At 39.0% G+C, this 24,517-nt stretch overlaps 1 protein-coding gene across 1 annotated transcript in view; it reads left to right on the top strand.

Annotated features, from left to right (window-relative positions):
* The first annotated feature begins 1,019 nt into the window (after positions 1-1,019).
* The window catches only part of pde4dip (phosphodiesterase 4D interacting protein), a 239,886-nt gene continuing 216,388 nt past the window's right edge, over positions 1,020-24,517 (top strand). Inside the window, exons 1-2 of the mRNA XM_072273948.1 lie at positions 1,020-1,308; positions 11,720-11,796. Coding sequence (XP_072130049.1) covers positions 1,168-1,308; positions 11,720-11,796 — 218 coding nt within the window. The 5' untranslated portion in view covers positions 1,020-1,167. The remainder of the gene's footprint in view (positions 1,309-11,719; positions 11,797-24,517) is intronic.

Genomic DNA, 24,517 nt, shown 5'->3' with positions numbered 1-24,517 from the left:
TGATTGATCGTCAGCGAGGAGGAGATATTATCACCAATCCGCACAGATTGTGGTCTTCCGGTTAGGAAGTCGAGGATCCAATTGCAGATGGAGGTACAGAGGCCCAGGTTCTGTAACTTCTCAATCAGGATTTTAAGAAGTTTGTGTAGATTGAGCGTGTTATCTAAAATTTTGACAGACTTTTATAGATGTGCATTGGGGAATATATTGATTGGATGCATCATTGCCTGGTATGGAAACACCAATCCCTTGTACAGGAAAGTCTACAAAAAGTAGTAGATATAGCCCAGTCCATCACGGGTAAAGCCCTTCCCACCACTGAGTACATTTATAAGGAGCGTTGTCACAGGAAAGCAGAATCCATTATCAGGGATTCCCACCATTCAGGCCATGCGCTCTTCTTGCTGCTGCCATCAGGAAGAAGGCACAGGAGCCTCAGGACCCACACCACCAGGTTCAGGAACAGTCAGAACCAGTGGGGATAACTTCACTCACCCCAACACTGAACTGATTCCACGACCTATGGACTCACTTTAATGGACTCTACAACTCGTATTCTCGATATTCATTGTTTATTTATTATTCTTATTATTTTATTTTTGTGTTTGCAGTTTGATGTCATTTGCAACTTGGCTGTTTGTCTGTCCCTGTCATGTGTGATAGTTCATTGTGTTTCTTTCTGTTCACTATGAGTGCCTGTAAGAAAATTAATCTCAGAGTAACATATAATAACATAATAAATTTACTTTGAACTTAAATATTTATTTATTGGAATGGTTTAATCCTAAAATATGCTCAGCAATTGTTGAGGCACATTGTTGAGATTGAAGAAGAACACTAGCAGGCACCCACCAATATGTAAGTAATAAGGTGTTGTGAAGCTAGTAGGGTTTCTCACTAGCAATGAGATCAATTTACATCACTTGTGCCACTTGTCATGCAGCATGCTGGTCTGTTCAAGATTCCTAACATTCCTCTTTGAGATAAAAAAAGACTTTCAGCTTTACCGTACACGAACACGAGCTGTGATGGCACACTAACTGTGTGTTAAGTTGGTCTCTACAACTTTGCCGATGATTCAATGGTTTTACCTCTAATAGATGATTTTGAAATGTTACTGCACTGAGTGAGGTGGGGGGGCTTTTGCCCCCTGCTGAGTCACCTGCCATGTCTAACGGTTATCGTACTCTTTCCCAGCATCTAAATGACTTGAAGAAAGAAAATTTCAGCCTCAAGCTCCGGATCTATTTCCTGGAGGAGAGAATACAGCAAAAATATGATGACAGCAATGAGGATATCTACAAAAGGGTAAGAGACTTCCCTGCTTATACTGTTTTGACAAAATATTGAAAATAAATTCTCTGCAAAATCTCAAAAATACAATATTTCTTACCTAATATGTTGGAAAATGAACAAGCAGTGCTGGAGAGATACATGTTTATGTTCACCCTTTTATTAATTTCCCCATATCAACTGCTCTAACACAAAAACATAAGACACTCCACACCTTTACCCAGGGTCATTTAGTCCTAATTAATGTGCAATGTATCGACCAAATACAGTGTGAAGATTACAGAGAAATTTGTGAAGCTCACCTTCCTAAAGTAGTACATGAAAGTTTAGGAGAGATAAAGCAAAAAATAAAATTGTGGATTTAAGAGTCATTGTTATAGCAATGAATTATTAATGCTGAAAGGTATACCCACATCAGGCTATGATACAGTTCAAATTTGACAATAAATTTGCTTTAAATTGTAATTAGCTCCCCCAGCAAACTGCAATTCCAACCCTACAGTTTGAAGACAATTATCAAAATACAGTGTATGACCTCAATTATCTGCAATAACCTTTTTATGAATTAGGGTAAATGTTTGCATAAAGTAACCAGGAATCAATGCAGGGGCTTTAGTTATTTTTTAACCTCCTCTTGGTCATTAATCAAAAGGAGAGTGTTGTTACCTGGAAGCCTGCACCTGATACAATTTTATATTAAGCTTAATTCACACCTGAAAGAATTTAAGATTTTAATTCCTGACAGATGTTCATTATTTTGCTGTATTTGAATTCTCAGTACCTTTTAAGAACATCTCAGTTCGGAAAATAAAATAGTCTCTATTTGCACATCTTGACAACTTGATTAGATAATGTTATTAACAATCATTAGCATAGAAATACCTTTGGTTAATTATAGTCTTGTCTACAGAAACTGACAGTGAATAGGTGAACAAATAGATATTTACCCAGTCAGAGGCAAACTGAAAAGGGACTATGCTAATGCCACAAACACAAGGGGGAACGTTTAAAGATCTGGTCAAATAGGTGGACTTTCAGTGGTTGTTTAATGACAAAAGGGCGTTTTGTCAGGATTTAGGAAGGAACTCTTGATTGGTTCGATCAGAATCACTGATTTTGTCACTGACGTTAATTGTGAAATGTACTATGTTGTGGCAATAGTATAGTGCAGGAAAAACAAATTATTGTAAGTTAAAGTATATATTAAGAAGTGCAAAAGAGGAATAGCGAAGTAGTGTTCATGGGTCATGTACCGTTGAGAAATCTGATGGTGGAGGGGAAGAAGCTATTCCTAAGATGTTAAGTGTAGGTGTTCGAACTCCCGTACCTCCTCCCTGATGGTAGTAATGAGAAGCGGGCATGTCCCGGATGGTGAGGGTCCTTACTGAGTGATCCTGCCTTGAGGAACCGCCCTTTGAAGATGACCTCGATGTTGGGGAGGGTTGTGCCCATGATGGAGTTGATTGAGTCTGCAATCCTATGAAGCCTCTTACAACCCTGTGCTTTGGTGCCTCCCTACCAGGCAGTGATGAAACCAGTCAGAATGCTCTCCGCCGTCTATCTGTACATCTAGAAATTTGCTAGAGTCTTTGGTGACATACCGAATCTCCCCAAGCTACTAATGAAGTAAAGCCACTGGTGTGCCTTCATTGTGATACATCAATATGATGTGCCTGAAGTGTTTACACCCAGGAATTTGAAGTTGCTCGCCCTTTCCACTGCTGACCCCTCAGTGAGGATTGGTGCGTGTTCTTCCGATTTTCCCCTTCCTGAAGTCTGTATTTACCAAATGAGCCAATTCATGGAGGATTGAAGATATATTTTAAAAGCTGCAGAAATAATGTGTAATAAGAGAGGGTCAACAACAGAGACCTGTAACTACTCAAAAAGCATTTTGTCGATCGTCATTAACAAAGTAAAAAAAGCTCTTAATATGTAAATTTTCAGAAGCATCGTAACTACAAGTAAGGGAGAGGTTTAAGGAGTAAATTCCAAGTTCATGTTCTATATATTTTAAGTCATAAAGGATGAAAAGAATTAAGCAGTGAAAACATCAGACTTATTCTTCCTTATTTACAGTGTAGCATAGGGAATCTTATTTTTCTGAATGTATTAGACAGAGGCTTATTATAAATATGATGCTTTTCATGGTTATGAGAGATTTTTAAACCTAGAATCAATTTTTATGTTGAGTTCAACTATTTCCCAATTTTTAAGTGGTCCGGTGACCAGATTTTCAGCTTATTAGTTTACTGCTGTTGGTGTAATCATTTATCAGCTAGCTAGTTAACTTTCATGTTTCATATAAGTGGGCAAACATGTAATCACTTGCTAAGATGCAGATTGTACCAAATTCATTACAATCTGTGGAAATTTCAGAGGGATTTTGATGTCATTGAGTAGGTGAGCAGTTAAAATGGGCTGCACTAATTAATGTCTGTGGCTACTAACTGTAGGTCTCATCATGATTGATTTTAGTCTACTGTAAAAGACTCCCTAGCCTACTGTAAAACCACCCAACTAAAACCAGCAGGATATAACTAGCATGTTCAAATTAGGGATTCGATCCATTGCTGTCAATATTTTAACATCCATGAGCAGGCTGAAGCATCTGTGGAAGAAAACCTGATAAAGAGAACCTGGTAAATTATTTACTTTTCTTATAAGGGTAGAACCCTATTCTGTTTTCTGCTTTTCCTGCTATACAATTTCCTGCAAAAAAATCATTTTTGAGACCCCTCTCTCATACTTCCCCCATCCCATTTCTGCCACTGCCTGTCTAGACTGGGCAGAAAGCGTAAAAAGAAGCAAAGTATTGTTTCACATTAAACAAGGAAAGGGTTAACAATAGGGCAATATATTAAGTGATGAGGATGGAGGGTAAGGTGTGTTGAAGGAAAGCTACAATATTTACACTGTCTTGTAAATCCACTGTCATATTAGGAGTCATAAAATTGTCACAACTGGTTTTGATATATTGTTTTAATTTGTCATTTCATCTATTGATGTTGTAAGCAAACAGTTCATATTTTGTTAGAAATATTTCAAATGAAGGTAAAAGTCCATTACAATTTATTTTTTAAAATTGTGCCCTGAATGCTGTGAAACCAAGTTGGTGCATTTTTATGAGGTATACAACAAACACTTTGTCCATCTTCCTCACCATTACTTTTAGAGGAAAGTGAATGAGTTCTAGGATGGATGTGAACACATGTGATGTATAGGCATGCTTGGGTAGCTAGGTCAGTGAGTGTTTGAACTATATTTGCCCCATATTTACACACTGACACAATGTTTTAATGAGGAGTTAAACCAAGGTTCTACTTGTATTCTGGATGCCTGCAAGTAAAGGAAGCAAACATAAACAGTTTATTGCAGCATGATACCTCTGTTATCTTCTTATACTTACAGGCTGAATGCCTTCCTTCTATGTAATTATGAGGTTCATGTCTGCTCCAAGGGCAGCAATTCCATGAGGCCAAATTCACCTTTTCCCTATTGCCCTGTCGCATTGCAACTTATTTCTTTCACACATACCAATCAACTCTCCCTTGATTCTTTTTGCTATTAACCTACACTGAGTGATAATTTAAAATAGCCAATCTTGAAGAGATTGGGATATGGGAATATGCAATGTGGGAAGAACTCCCCCAATCACCTACCTTCCCCGTTGCCTAACTTCGCCTTTCACCTTCTAGCTTGTACTCTTTACCATCCCCCCACCTTCTTATTCTGGCTTCTTCCCACTTCCTTTCTAGTCCTGATAAAGGGTCTCAGCCTGAAACGTAGACACTTTATTCCTTTCCATGGATGCTGCTTGACCTGCTGAGTTCCTCCAGCATTTTACGCGTGGCACTTCTGCATTAACTTCTCTCTTGATGTGCAATCACTGTTACCATAAGAGCAGACATGCAAGCCAAATTCATATATTATTATATCATGGTCCCACATTATTCCCAAGGACCATTTAAGCTAAGATATATACAGTGGTGATTGAACCCCAGAAAGCATTGTGGAACCATTGTACATGTTCAAAATCCCAGATGCCAGTAGTGCAGGTGGATAAAGTAGTTAGGATACTAAAAGGAATACCTGCCTTCATTTGCTGTGGTGTAGAATGTAATAGTAACTGTGATGGAACTATATAAAGCTTATATAGTAGGGCATAGTTGGAATACTGCATGCAGTTTGATTGCCACAGTACAAGAAGAATGTGATTGCACCTGGTGTAAAGGATATTCACTAGAATGGTAACCAGGGTAGAGCATTTCAACTATGAGGAAAGACTGGGTAGGCTGGATTTGCTTTCCCTGGAATAGCAACCCAATTGAGGGATACAGAATTAAGAGGGGAGTAGATAGGGTAAATAGAGAGTGTCATGACCAGAAGGTATAGGTTTAATGGGTAGGAGACTTAGAAGGGGTTTGAGAGAAAATTTATTTTTCAGCCAGAAGGCAGTTGAAATATTTAAGAAGTATTTAGATGAGCATTAGAAAACACTATGGTCTAGAAGGCTTCGAGCCAAGAGCAGGGAAGTGGATTAGTATAATGTACTTGAAGACTGGCACAGCTGTGGTGGGCCGATGGCAGATTTTTGTGCCTCTATGACAGTCTGCTAATGCTGTGGTAGGTTGAGTATATTTGGAGGCCAGCACCTCGGTGCAACTAATATGCATGCATCTTTTGAGAAAATTGACTGGATGGAATAAAAATAGTGTATCCTACACAAGTTCTTTTCTCTTACTAGTCTTTAACCTCTTTCCACATCCTCATCTCCCAACTCTATATTTTCTTTCTGCCCTGCCAGTGCCCCTGTTTATCTTCATCAAGCACAGAGAGGCATTTAGGTTACATGAGCAGTGTGACACCATTACCAGTAATTTTTAATGTGCCCAGGTAGTCACTCAGGCAAAGGGTTCTCAAATCACCATCTTCCTCTTCTTTGGGCAGATTTCTGGGTGGTGCATATGCAGCATGCTCAAATTATGATTAATTAGAAGTAACTGTCTAAAATTGTAGTTTATTTTGGATAGACTGCTGTTTAAAACTCTCTTCAAAATTACAAAGGAATCTTGTAAACATATGAAAAAATAAGATTTGAAGGGAGAATCATGTTGATTATCAGCTGGATTCATGCTTGAGTATTACTCTGATCCAACAGCCAAGCTGGGAAAAATCAGGTTGGCAAATTTGTATGTCAGCTGTGTTTCTGGAGGTTTTGGTTAGAATTGAAAGGCTATTTTGAGACATAATTTTTACTTGCATTTGAACATTGCACTCTTGTGACAAAAAGGGGTCAAATTGTATTCTTAATCCACTGCTGCAGTCACCTAAAGCTTGAGTTCTGCATTTTACATAACATATCTTTAAATCAGTCCTGCAGTTCAGTCAGCAGATCACTCCTTAATTTAGTACTGAGTTGTACTGAGAACAGCTCTAAATCTGATTACCAGTTTTTGCTGAGTTTACTGATCTATGATAGGACTCAGTGTCCTGAATTTGGGAGGAACAAAAATCCTTGTGAGACATCAGTTCTCAGTAAAAAAAAACTGTTGACAAAAAGATAAAAATGCCAGGTTAGAGCAACATTGATCATTGACATTATGCCTTCCACTGTAAGATAGCCTATCAACGTTTTTATGTCTGGATTAATCAATATGCGTGTCAGTTCTTGTCTTTTACTTATAATAACATGGAGCTGGGAGCTAATTAACCTAGTAAATCCATGCAGCTTTACCTTTCTTCTTATTTACCTGTCACTTACTTTCTCTCACACACATCCATTTTTGATTTTATCAAAGGTTCCCCTTTGATTTTATTTTTGCCGTTAACCTATAATCAAGAGATAACCTGTAGTTTTTACTTAAACTGCATAATGCATGGTTTGGAGTGTGGGAACAAATTAGAGCACTCTGAGGAGACCCATACAGTTACAGAGAGAAGACACAAACTGCATAGACAGTACCTGAGGTCTCCAGTGATGACCTTAGTAGGGCGCTAAACATGGCAGGCTTCAATAAAATCGAATTTCTGTTTAAGGCTGTGATTTTCAAACTGAGATGGAAAAGAGAAGAAAAAAAGTCTAGGTGGCTAGAATTCTACATTATAAAAGGGGCTAACATCAAAGGAATATCATTAGGCATGAGGTATTCCCTCTTCCACAGAGTATTCCCTGTTGCACACTCCCTAGGTGGATGGTAAATATGACAAATGTGGTAACAGATCTATTACTGACCTGCCACAAAATCTGCCTCAAGTACTTGAGAGCTACCAGCCAATGGGAGTGTTCTGCATCTTACTTATCCCAGGTTGGGTTTATTCTTAGAGTTGTTGCTGAGGAGACAACAAATCTAAATATAGAAGCTTTTGCTAACGTCAAATCCTGCAACCTATGATGGTTTAATTGTAAAATGTAACTGAATGCTAGTCACTCTTTAGAAAGAATTAAAAAGGAGGGTATTAATAAATTCAGGGGTTACATAGGAGCATTCATTGAATTTAGAGTCTACCTCTACCTTTTAAATGCAAAACTGAATTATCCAGTAATCTGATTTTGCCGCTGGAATTATAACAGCAACATTAAAAATTTTTAAACAGAAAGTACAGATACCAGAATTGAAAGTAACTGACTTTGAAGAGCAATGCATTTATTTTATATTCTGCATTTAAATGATATTGAACATTACCCTCCCTTATTTCTACTTACTTGATAGAGAGTTAACATGCGGCATGCTGTCCTAATCTGAAAAGCAGTTGGAACCGGAGAGTGGTAGTTTACACCACCCAGTATCTTTATTGGGCAGTAGCCAGTGGTTTGAATGTCAAAGGCATAAAGCTTTCCCACATGGTTAGTGTTAAATATACTGTTTATCTTGATTAAAAAATATTCTAATTAACAAATAAATTCAATTAGTGGTTTCCCTAAAAAGCCATTGAGTCCAGTGAGTGTCCATGTGGGTGGTGAATGAATAAAGTGATTGAAACAGGGATGGCAAGGACAATTTTCAGTGGGTTTGCAAAAGATCTTTTAATCCTCCACATCAGTCAAAGTATAAAGGATTTGTGTTGAGTAATATCAGGCACCTAAAATTCCTGAAAGCTGATTTCTGCAGAAAACCCATTGGCCTATGACATGAGAACGTCTGTTTTGGGAGAGGTGTGATCCTTGTGCACCTGGAAAGGAAAATGACAGTTGAAAGTACTGCCAAACCACTTACACTAACCTGAAAAATATTTGGTTTATCTTCCGTAAATGCTATCACTGGGTGTCAGTTCTGCAGTATTCTCACTGTGATTCCCTAGTCTGCCCCTTCCATCCCACTCACCTCTCCCTGTCCTTTTGTACTGTCCTCTTCAAACATAGAGAAGATGCTACACTTGTTCCAAATCCTCCCTCCCTACCATCGAGGGACCTCAGCAGCTCTTGAAGGTGAGGTAGAGGTTCACATGCACTTCCTCCAATCAGATCATCCTCAGGTGATCCATCTGCTGCATTCAATGCTTGTATTGTGGCCTCCTTTACCAAGTGAGACAATGTGTAGAATAAATAGCCGTTTGGCAGAGCACCTATATTCTGCCTTTAGTGGCTACCTTGAGCTTTCATTTGCAGGTCATTTCAACTCCCCTTTCCATACAAACCTGTCTGTTCTTGGCCTACTCTACTGCCAGTGTAAGGCCAAATACTAACCAGAAGAACAGCAGCTCATATTCTACTTAGATAGCCTAAAGCTCAAATACATGAACAGCCAGTTTTAGAATATCAGGTAATCCAATTCCCATTCCCACTAGTGCTTCCAGGCTCTTTATCAACCCTTTCCATCATGTCCCACCCCTTGTTACCTTGGCTCATCATTCTCCTCCACCCACTGTTCCATCTGCCCATTATCCCACCTACACCTTTCTCTCTACTGCTTGTAATGCCACTGGTGTTTAGGGCAGCGATGAAGGTCTTCCATCTCTGGTGATGTTCAGGGCTTCCTTCATCATGTCATTAGCTCGGATTTCACTATTGTCAGTCATGCAAGTTCTGTGCGGAGACTCAGGAGTACCATCACACACAGATGTAGAGGGATTCTCCATTGCTGTTTCCACAACAATTTTGTTTTACCAGTCAGGGTTGTTGGCCTTGAGTTGAACCCCTGAACCTGGAGGACCAGCCTCTACCCTTTGACCTGTTTGGCATGGGTGACGCTACCAAGAGCCAAAGCACAAAGCCCTGACTCCAGCCAACATAGCTCTCCAGGTCATTGAGGCACACAAGTTCCAAACCACAACAAGGTTGTAGTGGTCTTGGATGACCTATCACCTATGGTTCCACCTATCACCTTCTAGCCTCTGTCTTTACCCTTCCCCCTCTCCTACCCCCCCCCCCAACCTGGGCTTCACCTACCTACTTTTTTCTTATGTTTTTATCAATCACGCAATGGTATCTATCTCAACACTTTCCTGCACCCCCACACGCCCACCTGGCTCATCTGCACATCATCCCTGCCTCACCTGGTACCACCTATCGCCTTCCAGCCTCTCTCACCTTCACACTTCTATATACTGGCTATCTTCATTCTACACACTCATTCCTGATAAAAGGTCTTGACCTGAAATGCCAACCATCCCTTTGCCTCCACAGATACTGTTTGACCTGCTAAGTTCTTTCAGCAATTTGTCTTTTACTATCATATTGGAAGTTACAATTTGCCAAACTCAACATCATCTTTATTTAATTTCAGTGTAAATTTCCCTGACTATTGATAAAGTTTCCAGTTGTTGAGATGGAAGGCTTGTTTCAGTTCCCAACTTTCACTGATGTTTGAACACTTGATGCCACCCTCTCCCCCCACCACCCACCCACTCCTCCAGCACCACAACTTAATTCAAGAGGGCTGGATGTAAAGATAAGGGTGATGAAAATGCTCTAGTCATACTCAGATATGCTTTCTTTGATCAGCACATTATGTAGCTTAATGTTTAAAGCAACAATGAACAAATGAGACAAAGAATTTAACTTCAAAAGAGCACTTAGAAAATGCATTGTGTGTAAGCCCTAACATATGGAGGGGAAAGCAAGGATAAAATTGATGGAACACACAGGCCATCCCTAGATTAAGAATGCTTGGCCTATAGACAACCCTAATGTAAGAACACTCTCGCATAGTATTTTTAAATTTTAAAATCCTACATATAATACTGTATATATTATTTTATATACAGATTTGTTATAGATTTGTTCCTGCAAATCGCAGAACTATTTTACTCTTTCTTATCTCCATTCTTTCTTATCAGTTTTATATGCTTATGATGCTATTCATTACAATACTATGGAGTTTTCTGTATATTTTGACATGGACAAAATCAACTTAATGTACCTCTGTAAAAACAGAACCTTTCATTACCTGAGGATAGCCTGTATTTGAAATTTCTAAGGGTTTCTCCCAATTGTCCGCTCTAACACTAGGAAAACATCAAGGAGAGCTATAACCAATTTCTTCAAACTTGAATCTTGCACCAAAATTAAAGTCAGGAGACCCAAAAGACCCCAAAACACTAAAACTTGGATATTCTATGATGTTGCCTTTCAAGTGTGATTAAACCAAAGTGTTGTTTGCCCTCTTGGATCCTTTAGTATTATTTGAAGAATCGTGTGGGTGTTTATCCAAAGATTGAATCACAACATTTGCTGCATAGAAGAAGACTCTTAAGACCTGCTGTGCTTGTGTCTTGTTAAAGCAGATGTACAATTTACGGCCATACCTCAGGTTTTACCCTAAATCTGCAAGTTTTTCTTTGCATTTCTAAGTATATTTCTTAAGGGTTTTATTGTATCTAACTTTTTTATTTGTTCAAGGAGTGTGTTCAGATGTTGACAATTCCAGTGTGAAGAAATTTTATCTCCGGTTCTTGAGTCAATTATTTTAAACTTTCAGCTTTGGACAACCCCAGTGAACGAATGTGTTTCTCACTACATCATATATCTTTATTTGCTTCATAACTTTCTGTGCGCCAATGAGAACAATCCATATTTCCACAAACTATAAAACATCTGTGCACAACCTGAAATCTTTCTTTTTCATTAAGGAATTCAATCAAGCATGATTTGCTTCCAATCACTTTGTTTTGATTCCAATTAACATGTGCTTCTCCAAGTCAGAATTAATTTTGTCTTGGAAATATAATCGGTCACAGTTTTCTCACCAAGGTTTATCCCTTAAACAACATGACCAATGATAAATAACCTTGGGATTCATCACTGCTTTTTTGGGACAAATTGACTGCCAAATTTTCAAAATTATTACAATGTTAATATGTTGAAAGTACATACATGATTGTGAAGCACTTTGGGACACCTTGAGATCATAAAAGATGTAAGATAAATGTGAATCCTTTTGTCTTTCTTCAATTACCAAAGCTCATCAAATCATTTACTTTTCAGAACATCGAGCTGAAAGTTGAAGTGGAGAGCCTGAAACGAGAATTGAACGTAAAAGCAGGGCAACTTGAGAAAGCCACGTAAGTCACAAATATTGTTTGCACATGATTCATTATGCCTGTCATAAAGTATGCCGTTACTGAAGAGTAATTCTATCATGATGTCCTTTAGGGTTATATTTGTTTGGAACTGGCTAGCTGCTCCGTATGAAAGACTGGAGGAACAAATTGCAATATTGTTTTCTTTGTTAATAAAAATCCTCCATAGTATACAAATTAAATACTATTATTGATATGAATAATGAACCTACAGTATGTTACCATGCACCAAGTAACCATCTAAATCTGTCCTTCAGAGTCCGTGTGCCCAGAAATTCTAGTGTGCCTCATCAGGTGTATTAGGTTGTTGAAGCAGGGCACACCAGTAACTCACCATCATGTGGTTGAAAACATCTATATACTCTGAGGCCACTGTACAGGCATTATTCCTTTTTACCATTCACCTAGAGGTGATGGTGGAGAGGAACCTGCAGTCACATTACTAATCTATTGACTGGCAGGGGGAAGAGAAGGATGATTATTGTGTTTTTAATGGAGTTCATGGACTCTATGTAAATTATGAAGACTGGGGTGAATCAGAAGGTGTGCATTTGAAGCTGAAGTTGGATTTGTGGATGGGGAAGAGGTTTGAAGTTCACAAGTGGGAAGGTTAGTGCCGAGTGATTAGTGGGTGGGTAGAGGATCTCGGCATACAGCAATTGTCTTTGAGTTGCCTTCTTGAAAGGGCCAGCAATATATTTCCGGATTAGATAGTGTGCAAGTTGACGAGAACCAGCAGTTAGTGGTGTTTCCGAGCACCCACTGCCCCTTTCCTACTTAGGAATAATGGCCATGGGGTTGGGAGAGACGGTCAGAGTTGCCTGGGCAAATAACTACAGTAAATTTTATAGATGATGCATACTGCAGCCATTGTATGCCAACAAAAAAGGGATATTAGGACTGGTTCACTAATTAAAATAGTTGCTTTATCTAGTTTCTGTCATTGTTGAATCTGCACTCATCCAGACTAGTGGAGAGTAATTCTTTCTTTCTTAATCTTTTTTATTAAGTTTTGAATTGATAAACATAACAATGATAATGATACAAAGAGATCGGGATTACATTAATAATGGTTAACGTATACAGACACAAACTCTGAGTAACATATGTAATTTAAGCCTCCCAATCTCTTAATAACTGAACATGAAAAGGATTCAAAAAATTTTATACAAAGAAAAAGACCCTCTACACTTTAAAAAAAAGCAAAAAAAAACCAAAACAAAACAAAGGCTGGGCTGCCATGTTTCATCGGTTAAAATCATTATTTGTCATTAACTCCGCTCCTCTATACACAAACAAAAAGTTATTGAAAAGGATTCGGAAAAGGTCAGCTTACATCATATGAAAATGTTGAATAAGTGGCCTCCAAGTTTCTTCAAATTTAACCAAAGGCTTGATACCACTCCTAATTTTTTCCAAGTTTAAACATGTTATAGTTTGGGAAAACCATTGAAATGTAGTAAGGGGATTGAAAAGACATTTTTGATATTATTTCCATAGTTCTGCGTATTGATTTACAACCTCATCCTATTACTGCAATTTTTGGATTACCAGTGATAGATTCTTGTCATTTATCCCTTTCAGCTTGCCGTTTGATTGCATTTGTTACATTAATAGCAAGAAGATCCATTTTATTTAAATAGAGAGTAATTCATCCCATTTCTGATTTGTTCTATGTAGACATTTGAATGTCTTTCAACAGTGATATAATGTAAATATGGGAGTAATTACATGGAATCTACGTTTGGATCTTCCGTATAAAATCACAATGTCTGAGGGAGTACCAAAAATGTCTTTTTGCACAATACTTAAAAGAAGCATTCAACTTGATCTACATCTGATGTGGTAACTACGAGTTGTGCAAGTGCAGCCCATGGTACTTACAACTCCTGGAGTGATAAGTAATGAATGAAGCAGAAAAGATGGTTGTCAAGTTTCTCTCTGTGGTGAATATATTTTCAGTCATGGGCACACCAGTAAACAAACTAATATATTTCCCCAGCGATAGAAAACCATATAAAGATTGTGAGGTTTCTGAAGTACCACATAAATAGTTTCATTGCACTTTATAATTGCCTTTTCTCTATTTCTCTGAAAGTACCAAAAAAGTTATCGTGGTTCCAGGTCATCCTTCCAATGAACTATAGCAGGTTACATGCCTTCTTTGTAATTGCTTCAACATGTTGGGCCTGAGAAAGATCTTCAAAGATGTTGACACCCAAGAAATTGAAACTGTTCTCCCTTTCCACTGGTGAACCCTCGATAAGTACTGGTGTGTGTTCCTTTGACTTCCCTTCTTGAAGTCCACAGTCAATTCTTTGGTCTTACTAATGTTAAGTGCGAAGTTGTTGTTGTGACACCACTCAACCAACTGATCTGTGTCACTGCGATACGTTTTCTTGTTACCGTGTGCGATTCTGCCAACAACAGTTGTGTCACTTGCAGATTTATAGATGTTGTTTGAGCTGTGCCTAGCCACACAGTTATGGTTGTAGAGAGAGTAGTAACCAGTGAGGGGAAGGGATGGGCCAAAAGCTGGTAAACAATAGGCAGATCCAGGTGTGGAGCAGTTGATTGGACGATGGAGGCAAGCAACCGAGGCTGGACATGGTGGAATCTGGTTGAAAGTGAGAGAGGAACGTGAATTTAAAAAACGGAGGTTGGGTGGGCAAATGGTACCAGTGGGGAAGGGGACTCAGAGTGAAGGACTGTGTGGGTGATTGTCAGATGGAATAAGAAGAGGATGGGAAAGAAATTGGGTGATAGGGGAGCTGCGGAGAATGGATTTGGAAAGAAGAATATATGTGACAGGGCATGGTTAGATGAGACGATCAGAGCGGAATGTGAGCTGCTGTTGCTTTAGTTTGCACTTGACCTCAACCTAGCAGTGAAGAAGGCCAAGGATAGACAGGCTGGTGTGGGAGTTGGGTGGGGAATTAAAATAGGTTGCAACCAGAAGCTCCAGATGGACATGGAGAACAACAAGTGTTTGGCATTGCGGTTGCCTCATCTGTGCGTGGTCTTACTGATAGAAGAGGGTGCCACATTGAGAGTAGACAAGGTTGAAGGAGGTACATGTGAATACCTACCTCAACTGGGCTGTTTAGGTCCTTGGATGGTGGTGAAGGAGGAGGTACAAAGACAAATGTCACACCTCCCATGGTTGTAGGGGGAAGTGTCTGGGGAGGGGGAGAGCTGAGTGAACTAAGGACTCATACAGACCGTAGTCCCTATGAAAGCAGTCAGGGGTGGGTGGGGAAATACATGCTGTGATCAGATCATGTTTTAGCTGGTGGAAATATCACAGAATGATTTGCTGGATGTGGAGGCTGGTAGAGTGAAAAGTAAGGACCAAGGGAACTCTGTCCCTGTTCTGTCTGAGAGAAAGTGGGGTGAGAGCAGGTATGGAAATGGAAGAGATGTAGGGAAGAGCTCCATTGACCACAGTGAGGAGAAGGACATTTCCTGAAAAAGGAATGGAATGGAAGTCCTCATCTTGATAACAGATACAGTGGAGATGAGAAAGGAGGGTGAGTGGAGATTCACTCAGAATAGCTGTTGCAATCTGTGAGTTTGAGGATAATCTGGAGAAAGTCAATATAAAGAAGCAGGAAATGTTAGATGTCATGAGATGTATAAAGATTGATAAAGCTCTAAGACTGGATGAGATCTAGTCTAGGTTACTATTGGAAGCAAGAAAGGAGATCTTTAAATCTTTGTTAGCCACAGGTAAGATGTCAGAAGACTGGAGGATAGCTAATGTTGTTCCATTATTTGCATGGGGCAACTGGTTGCTACAGTAAATTTTACATAAGTGATAGGGAAATTATTAGAGAAAATCTTAAGGGATCAGATTTTTATACATTTGAAAGGGCAAAGAATGATCAAGGAAATTTGGTATGGCTTTCTGCAGGACATATCCTGCCTTAAAATTTGACTGATGAGGCAACTAAGAAGATTAATGTTGACAGGCAATAGACAAGACTTGTAACAAGATTGCACATGGTAGGCTGCTCCAGAAGGTTAATGCACATGGGAGCCAAGGCTAATTGGATTCAAAACTGGTTTGTTGATAGGAGGCAGAGGGTAGAAGTGTTAGGGTCGGGGTTCTCTAATTGGAAGTCTATGATCAGTATTGTACCATAAGGATCAGTGCTGGGACCTCTGTTTGTGTTATACAGTATATTAACAATTTGGGTGTAAAAGTAAGTTGGCAGGTGACACAAAGGTTGCTGGTGTTATAAATATTGAGGAAGATTGTCTAAAGCTACAGCAGGATATATGATGATGGCTGGAGCATTGGCAGATGACAAATGCATGGTGGTGCATTTTAGAAAGTCATGTACAGGTAGGGTATATACACTAAATGGTCAGGTGCAAAGGAGTGTTGATGCACAGAGGGACCTTGGAATTCAAGTCCATAGTTTCTTGGAAATAGCAACACAGGTAGATAGGGTAGTGATGAAAATATATGGCATGCTTGCCATCATTGATCAGGGCACAGACTTTAAAAGTTGGGATGTTATGCTGCAATTTTACAAAACACTGGTTAAACCACCTGGAGTGTGGTTCTGCTGGAGAGAGTGTAGCAAAGTTCACAGGATGTTGCCTGGCATTAATCATGGGAGAACTTTGATCCGTAGGGTTTGTTTTCCTGAGATGTGTTTGATAGAGCTATATGAGATTATAAGAGGCATATTCAGGATACATAATCAGAATCTTTTTGCCTTGGTAGGAGTATAAAAGTGAAAAGGACATAGGTTTAAGGTATGCAGGAGGAATCTTAAAGGAATTTCTCTAGGAACTGGCTGCAAAGGCTGCTAGTGGAGGCAGATATGATAGGTACATTTAAAAGACTCTTAGGTCGGCATATGAATATTCAGATGATGGCGGGGTGTGGACCACGTGGAATTAGGTGTTACTAACTTAATTAGCTCAGCGTGACATCATGGACCAAAGATGATTTGAGGAAATTACAAGCAGGGTAGACAAGGGAGATGCAGTAGACATGGTGTACTTGGATTTTCAGAAGGCCTTTGACAAGGTGCCGCATATGAGGCTACTTAGCAAGATAAAAGCCCATGGAATTACAGGGAAGTTACTAGCGTGGGTGGAGCATTGGCTGGTCGGCAGAAAACAGAGAGTGGGAATAAAGGGATCCTATTCTGGCTGACTGCCGGTCACCAGTGGAGTTCCACAGCGGTTGGTGCTGGGACAGCTGCTTTTTACGATGTATGTCAATGATTTGGACTACGGTATTAAAGGATTTGTGGCTAAATTTGCTGATGATACAAAGATAGGTGGAGAAGCTGGTAGTGATGAGGAAACAGAGAGCCTGCAGAGAGACTTAGATAGTTTAGGGGAATGGGCAAAGAAGTAGCAAATGAAATACAATGTTAGAAAGTGTATGGTCATGCACTTTGGTGGGAGAAATAAGCGGGCATACTATTATTTAGATGGGGAGAGAATTCAAAATGCAGAGATGCAAAGAGACTTAGGAGTCCTTGTGCAAGCTACCTTAAAAGTTAACCTCCAGGTTGAGTCAGTTGTGAAGAAGGCAAATGCAATGTTGGCATTCATTTCTAGAGGTATAGAATATAAGAGCAGGGATGTGATATTGTGGCTCTATAAGGCACTTGTGAGACCACACTTGGAGTATTGTGTGCAGAGTTGAGCTCCTTATTTTAGAAAGGATATACTGACATTGGAGAGGGTTCAGAGAAGATTCACAAGAATGATTCCAGGAATGAATAGCTTACCATATGAGGAGTGACTGGCAGCTCTTGGGCTGTATTCCTGAACAGATTAGATATGGCAAGATTATTTCCCATGGTAGTGGGTTCTAGGACAAGAGGGCATGACTTCAGGATTGAAGGATATCTTTTTAGAACTGAGATGTGGAGAAATTACTTTAGTCAGAGGGTGGTAAATCTGTGGAATTTATTACCATGAGTGGCTGTGGAGGCCAAGTCATTGGGTGTATTTAAGGCAGAGATAGATAGGTTCTTGATTAGCCAGGGCATTAAAGGGTAAGGGGTGAAAGCAGGGGACTGAGGATGACTGGAAGAAGTAGATCAGCCCATGATTGAATGGTGGAGCAGACTCGATGGGCCGAATGGCCTACTTCTCCTATATCTTATGGTCTTATGATAACAAAGTACTCACTATATCTACAGCCACTTCTTTCAAAACTTTGGGATCTAAATCACTGAGTCATTGGGATTTATGATGTGCAGTGTCACCATGTTCTCTGGCATTTTTTAAAAAATAATGTTTAGTTCCTTTAATTTCTCATTATCACAAGACCCTTTGTTCTCTGGAATCCAAAGCAGAATTCTTTGTGTCCTCTGTTAAGACAGGCACAAAGGATTGTTTAATTGTTTAATTCCTTTGCTATATTGTTTCTCCTTTTCCCCATTCATTTGCAGTCCTGATGAAGCATGTCAGCCCTAGATGTTGACTGTTTATTCCTCTCCATTGGTGCTACCTGACTTGCAGAGTTCATCCAGCATTTTGTGTGCATTGCTGTGGATTTCCAGCATCTGCAGAATCTCCTGTGTTTATAGATTCTCCTGTCTCTGTTTGAAAGGGATCCACAATTTCTCTTGTTGGTCTTTTCATTTATTTTGTGTCTTACGTCCTATTTTAACATCCTATTTTTTTCTCCAATCTACATTTATACTCTGTTTTCTTAATTGCACTATGAATGCCCTTCTGCATTTTGAGTGTTTATGACACAAGGGGGCTCTGATAACATCCTTGACCTGCTTACTGTGTTCTCCTGGTAATATATTGCTGTGAATAGCCTAGAATAGAATGCCTGTTTTGGGAGACTGCTGTCAAACTTGTAAATCATATGGCTTATCCGTCAGGGCCAGATGAGTGTAATTGGAGCCTCAATGCTGGAAAGGATGCTGACATTGGCTCATTTATCCTCCCAGTAGATCTGGCAGAGTTTGAGGTGATTTTGCCTGCAATAGGAAGTCAGTGTCTCAGAAACTTACAGGAGGAAGGGATCACTGCTGCTCAAAAGCCAATAAGCTTTGAGCTGATTTAAAGGTATTGATCTGCATATGCTCTTCTTTAAATTGCCACCAGCTAGGCTGGAGCACCGATGTCGGTGATGAATTTCATTGCTTTCACTCAGAGGTAGCTCTCAGGATATGGGAAAGTGACTCATGCTTTCCAGAGGCTTTCCATTGTTGTTGGAGAGTTGTGTTATGCAGCAGGAACAAATTGGTAAAAGGCCTTTGTTTTGCTGGTTTAAGTGGAAGGCCAGTTCTCTTGTTTACTTTGCAAACTAATTGACAATCATTTGCTATCTTGCAATATGGTAAACTATGAAGACCTTATTTGTGTGCAATGGTTTGTTGACTGAGATTGGAGTGAGCTTCTTTCGGGAGAGGAAGAAGGATAGGTGCAAATTTTTCCATTAGTCCTGTAGGTTGGCTCCACTGCAGCAGGAGGCTTGTTCAATCTATGTCTCTGAAGAATTCTACTAACCATTTAGTTGGTGAGATCAAAATCTTACTCTGATCCATCTGGGTTTTATTTCTCTTGGAAGCATTCTTTTAAGACGGCTATCTCCTGATTTTCTCACCTCCAGTCAGAATTTACCATACACAGTGTGCAACTGACATTTGGTTACATGATGGAATTCAGTGGGTGCTGCAATTGTTTAAATATTACTGCAATGGATCTGCTTGCTCATTCCAAGAGTGTTCAGCTGTCCTATTACTCATCTGAACTGCAGATACCTGCTTGAGACAGATATTCTTAATATTAGTTCCAGTTCATTTAGCTAAGGATACTGTTGTCCAGCTGAGCGCAACTCCTTCTATGAAACACCATATTTTAAACTTCATGTGAGTATGCATGAGTATCTAGATTTTGCGTCACAGGTCTTTTTCTCTTTTCCCAAACACTAGGCTAGAGTACAGCTCTAGACTCATACCAATGCAAGATGAAACACAACTGGCATGAAACGTCTTGCTTCCTTCCAAGCACAGATTCCAGAACCATATTTGCAGCTTTACTTCAGGCAAGGGAGAAAAGCTCAGATTGTAATTTTTATGAATTAATTTGCTGGTGCAGCAAGATTGTGCAGAGACCAGTTTCAATTACATACCAGGCTTCATACTGAGAAAACTTAGTTTGGCAGCAAGTACAAACAATGGACAGAAAGTTTAAATTCTATTTCTAGTACTCTGTAACATTCGCATGCTGTATATATGCTCAGAACTCTCATGGGCTATGGAATCATACTCAAATAAATAATGAGTGATAGATCTATAATCTACATTTTGAAATATCCGAACATAGGTGACATATTGTTCTTGAAAATGTCTGGCACCATCTGGTGGATTGGACGTACAGTAATAATGCTTATTACTGGTTCTGACACTCTTTACGATTCATTACTGTGGAAATAATGGTCTATATTCTGCAGTAAGAAAAATTGTAAGGCTTTCAGCATGAAGGCTGTTACTATATTTAGTCACTTATTACCCATCACACAAGGCCATAAAATGTTAGGCTTGTCCTTTTAAGTGACAGTGAATAATTCACAGCCTGGTGAATCTTAAATACAATGAAAACATTTTTCTGGCACTGACACCTCCTTTTATCAGTGTTGTATTCTTGTTTCTTCAGCTTGTAATTATTGGAGGTTATTTTAAAAGATTCTGATTGATTTTTTCCCACTATTTTACCTCTCTCTTTTTATCCTGTCTTTCTTTGCATTTGTTTATTTCTCTCTTTGGAAATTAAAGAAAAGATTTTAACCTGTGGTTTTTCATTTGGGCTCTGCATATGTCAGAAAGCATTCTTCGTTCAATTTTGTTGAAGAAACATTTTGTTAGTTCACTTGTTCATGCAGCCTTTTGCTGAAAATGTCACAATATAATTGCCCTTAGTTGTCATAATAAACTTCATAGTCTGACAATGGTCAGGAAATAGCTAATTGCAAAACCTTGTCACTATCATGTATTTGATGTTGAAATTAATCTTTTAAACTCAGTCAGCTTTCTCACGTTCTGTGTTTCCAGTTCTAACTTTGAAACTTAAGTTTTTTTAGAATTTTGTGTAAAAGCACATTGGTCAGCTGAATGACAAATGCACAGAAACACTGCACCAAGCTCAAGAGTCTGACCAAATTCAAATGTACCTTACTGAGGCAGCAAATAAGCATATCAATCATAAGAAGTCTAACTCACCCCTCATCTGGCCTATCTACTTAGAACTAGGTTAAATTACTGAGTGGAAATTATCTTATTTTTAAAGGTCACCTCAGGATCAGGAGTTTAGTTCACGTTTCGATCAGTGTTTCATCTTTAAAAAAAACTGTATGGAAAAAAATCATCTCATAACTTCGACACCATACTGAATGTATATGGTTTTTGCACCCTCTTGTGGAACTATTATGTGCAGCACAGTTCAGAATTATTTCTCTCTCATGTGGATGGAGGATTTACAGAAATATATATTTTAAACTATGGCCTAAGTTACAAAATCAGATGAATAGTACAGATAATTCCTATGCTGGAACCTATTAAACATATTACTTCATTTTTATTGCATCTTCTTATCAATACAGATTTTAGATAGTCATCTTCATTATCCATAATACTTTTTCACTGTGTCTTGTAATGTTCTAATCAATAAACTTTTAAGGATTTAGGCGAAAGGGATACTGCTATGGTCTGAACCCCTGTCAACAATTCCCGGGAATTCAAGGGTGCACATGCCTTTGAGGTTTGTACTAATATCTTTTACTGTGGGGAGAGGCCAGAACATAAGCGGAGGTATAATGGGCCTTCAAAGCCTACTTCCACATTCAGTAAACAGATAACTGATATGCTCTTAGGCCTCAACTCTGGATTCCTGCCTGATCCATGAAAATTTTGTCCAAAAAAGATACCTGTAGCAGCTAGTTGAGAATTTCAAAGATTCACAACTCCCAGAAAGAAGAAATTCCATCTAAGCTCAATCAATCCCTTATTCCAAATTTACTCCCTCATCCTAACTTACCATGCTGGGGAAAACTTGCTCACACCATTCACCCTCTCATGAAATCACTCTTATTCCTCAAAGCACTAGGGAGTGAAGACCCAGTCTTTTCATTATTTCCTTTTAAAGTAACCTGTATCTTGGCAGTCAATGTCATGAACTTTGCTTTATCAGCACCAAGGTAAAATATATTTTCCTTTAAGGTGCAGACCAAAATTGTGAACACAATTTCAATTTCACCTATGAAAGTGGAGTAAATTGAGTAAATATTTGAGTAAATATATGTTTCATGTCAATCAATAAGCTTTTGTTATTGATACAATTATAAAACTAGATACTGTATTCTCCCAAATTTTTCTACTCCATGAAACAGCTGACTCCAGGTTGGTTTCTGTGTCATGAACTCCATTGACAAACATGATCGTGCTTTAATTCAGCGCACATACTATAACAACACTGCAGCTAATATCAGCTAACAAAGCATAGATTGTGTAATGAACTTTTGCTGGTCTGGACTATGCATTTACTCCCTAATTACTTGACTGAAGCCCCCAAGTTGATTTTACTTTTAGAAGTAAAGTTGATTGAAAGGAGATGTCAAGTTAATTATGGAGCAGGGAATTAATTTGAGATTGTGTTTTTGTTTATAAAATCTGAACTCTGATATTAACATGTAGTATCATTTAACATTGGTGGACCACATGGCAGACGTAGCTTTCTCCTTTCACAGATAAATATCATTCATTTAGCTCAGGCGTACTTGCTTAAAAGACGTTTCAAATACTGTAATTATACCATATTATTCTGTATTCCTGGCAATAAGTTGTGGAACCATGTTGACAAAACATTGCCTGAGTCTGCAACAATACATTCTGGTGATTTCGCTATTATTTAGCTGTGTTAAATGTCAATAAAAGAAATATTCAGTGGATTTTGGTTAATTGGGACATTGGTTAATCAGGGTAGCTGATTCTTTGGGACATCTCTTAAAGAACAAAAACTAATCAAGAAAATAGTCAGGATCCCCTTTGTTTATTTGGGACGCTATGCCACTTAACTGGGACAGGACACTGTTGCCAAACAGTTTCTACCTAGCATCAATTGCATGAACTTGTGTTGCCCTTAGACACTACACCATGCTTAGAGTGAACAGTTTTTAAATAGAGTCACTTGCATGTATTTATGTTCAAAAAGTAGTGATTTTTGTCACTGATAGTTGGCAAGAAGTAAGCGCTAAGACCATATAGAATTGCTTTGCTCATTGCGTTTTCAAGCTTTCAGGCTTGGTGAAGCCAGAAACAGCTGGAAGTGAAAATTGAACAATTTCACTATTTTAACAAGTTAGGACAATGAAAATGGAGGATGCAATTGTCAAAAGCATTGTATAAAGACAACTCATTATCTACATTAGGTGCCTGCACTGATTTTGCTCATTTACTGTCAATCAAAAGAACACGACAGTGTGTTGGTTGTCTGTCATATCTGACAATGGCAGTGAAACTTGTGCGGACGAGTTTTAAAGGTGGAAATGCTGTTGCACTGGGACAGTTCCATTCACTCAACCTTTGAAGTCTGGGTCCATTGGTATGAATAGTGGTCAGAAACTGGGGTCTTCCCTGGTTACAATGGATAACCATGACTACTACTGTGCATTATCATGCCTTCACTCTTCTCATAATATTGCAGAACTGCCTTCTTGGCCATTGGATCTCATTGTTGATCTCATCTACCCAGTCCGCTGCTAGAACAGGCACATCCTCTATTTCACTAGAGTATGAGGCCCACCAGCTAACCTCACCTGGTTTATTCTGCCTTTTGAAGTGGCTTTCCAGGTGTGGTCACTATCACATACAAACAACTACTTGGAGCCACAGGTGAGAGCTGAATGTCCAGCGGGGACCAAAGGTGAGTGAACTGCCCCAGAATGGACACGATAAGCCCCTTCACCAGAGGTGCTACCCTCCCTGGAGACCCCATACAGCGTACACTAGATGATAATTAATTAGGAACTAATACACATTTTTATAGCACTGTAGTAACATTGGTAGTATTCTAATTAGTTATTTTATTTAAATGCATAATTTGCTACTCAGTAAATTATGATATTAATTTTAAAGATATTAAAAATGGTGGTATTTTTAAAAATATCTTTTTAATTACTTCCATAATACTTAAGGTAATTGGGGCAGTCACTTACTTGGACCAAAATGTACTGGCCCCAATGTGTCCCAATTAACTGGAATCCACTGTACTTTGCCCCTAACAGGAGGAAATAAATGTTGAAGGCACAGGTTTGAAGCTGTGACATTGTGATACATTGCACAAGTTACAAGAACTTCACTGGAACAGCTTTTCCAGGTGTGGCAGTGATTCACTTGCTGCCATCAAGAAAACTGCATTTTATATTCACAAAGTGGCCTTCTGTACATTAGAGAAACCAAACATGCATTGTGTGAGTGCTTTGCAAAAACACTTACGTTCAGACCATAGGAGTGATATTGAGTTTCTGGTGGCCTGCTGTTTTAATTCATCATGCCCTGTCCATTCTGACCTCTCTGAGTGTGGCCACCAGCACTGTTACAATGTGGTCCAACGTGAGTTCAGGGGACAACACCTCATATTTTGTCTCAGAACCAGATTTATTACCACTGAGGTTTGTTGTTTTGCGGTAGCATTGCAGTGCAAAGACATAACA

This window comes from Mobula birostris, chromosome 12, assembly GCF_030028105.1.
Source record: "Mobula birostris isolate sMobBir1 chromosome 12, sMobBir1.hap1, whole genome shotgun sequence".
Classification (NCBI taxonomy): Eukaryota; Metazoa; Chordata; class Chondrichthyes; order Myliobatiformes; family Myliobatidae; genus Mobula; species Mobula birostris.
This window is presented reverse-complemented; position numbering and strand designations above follow the sequence as displayed.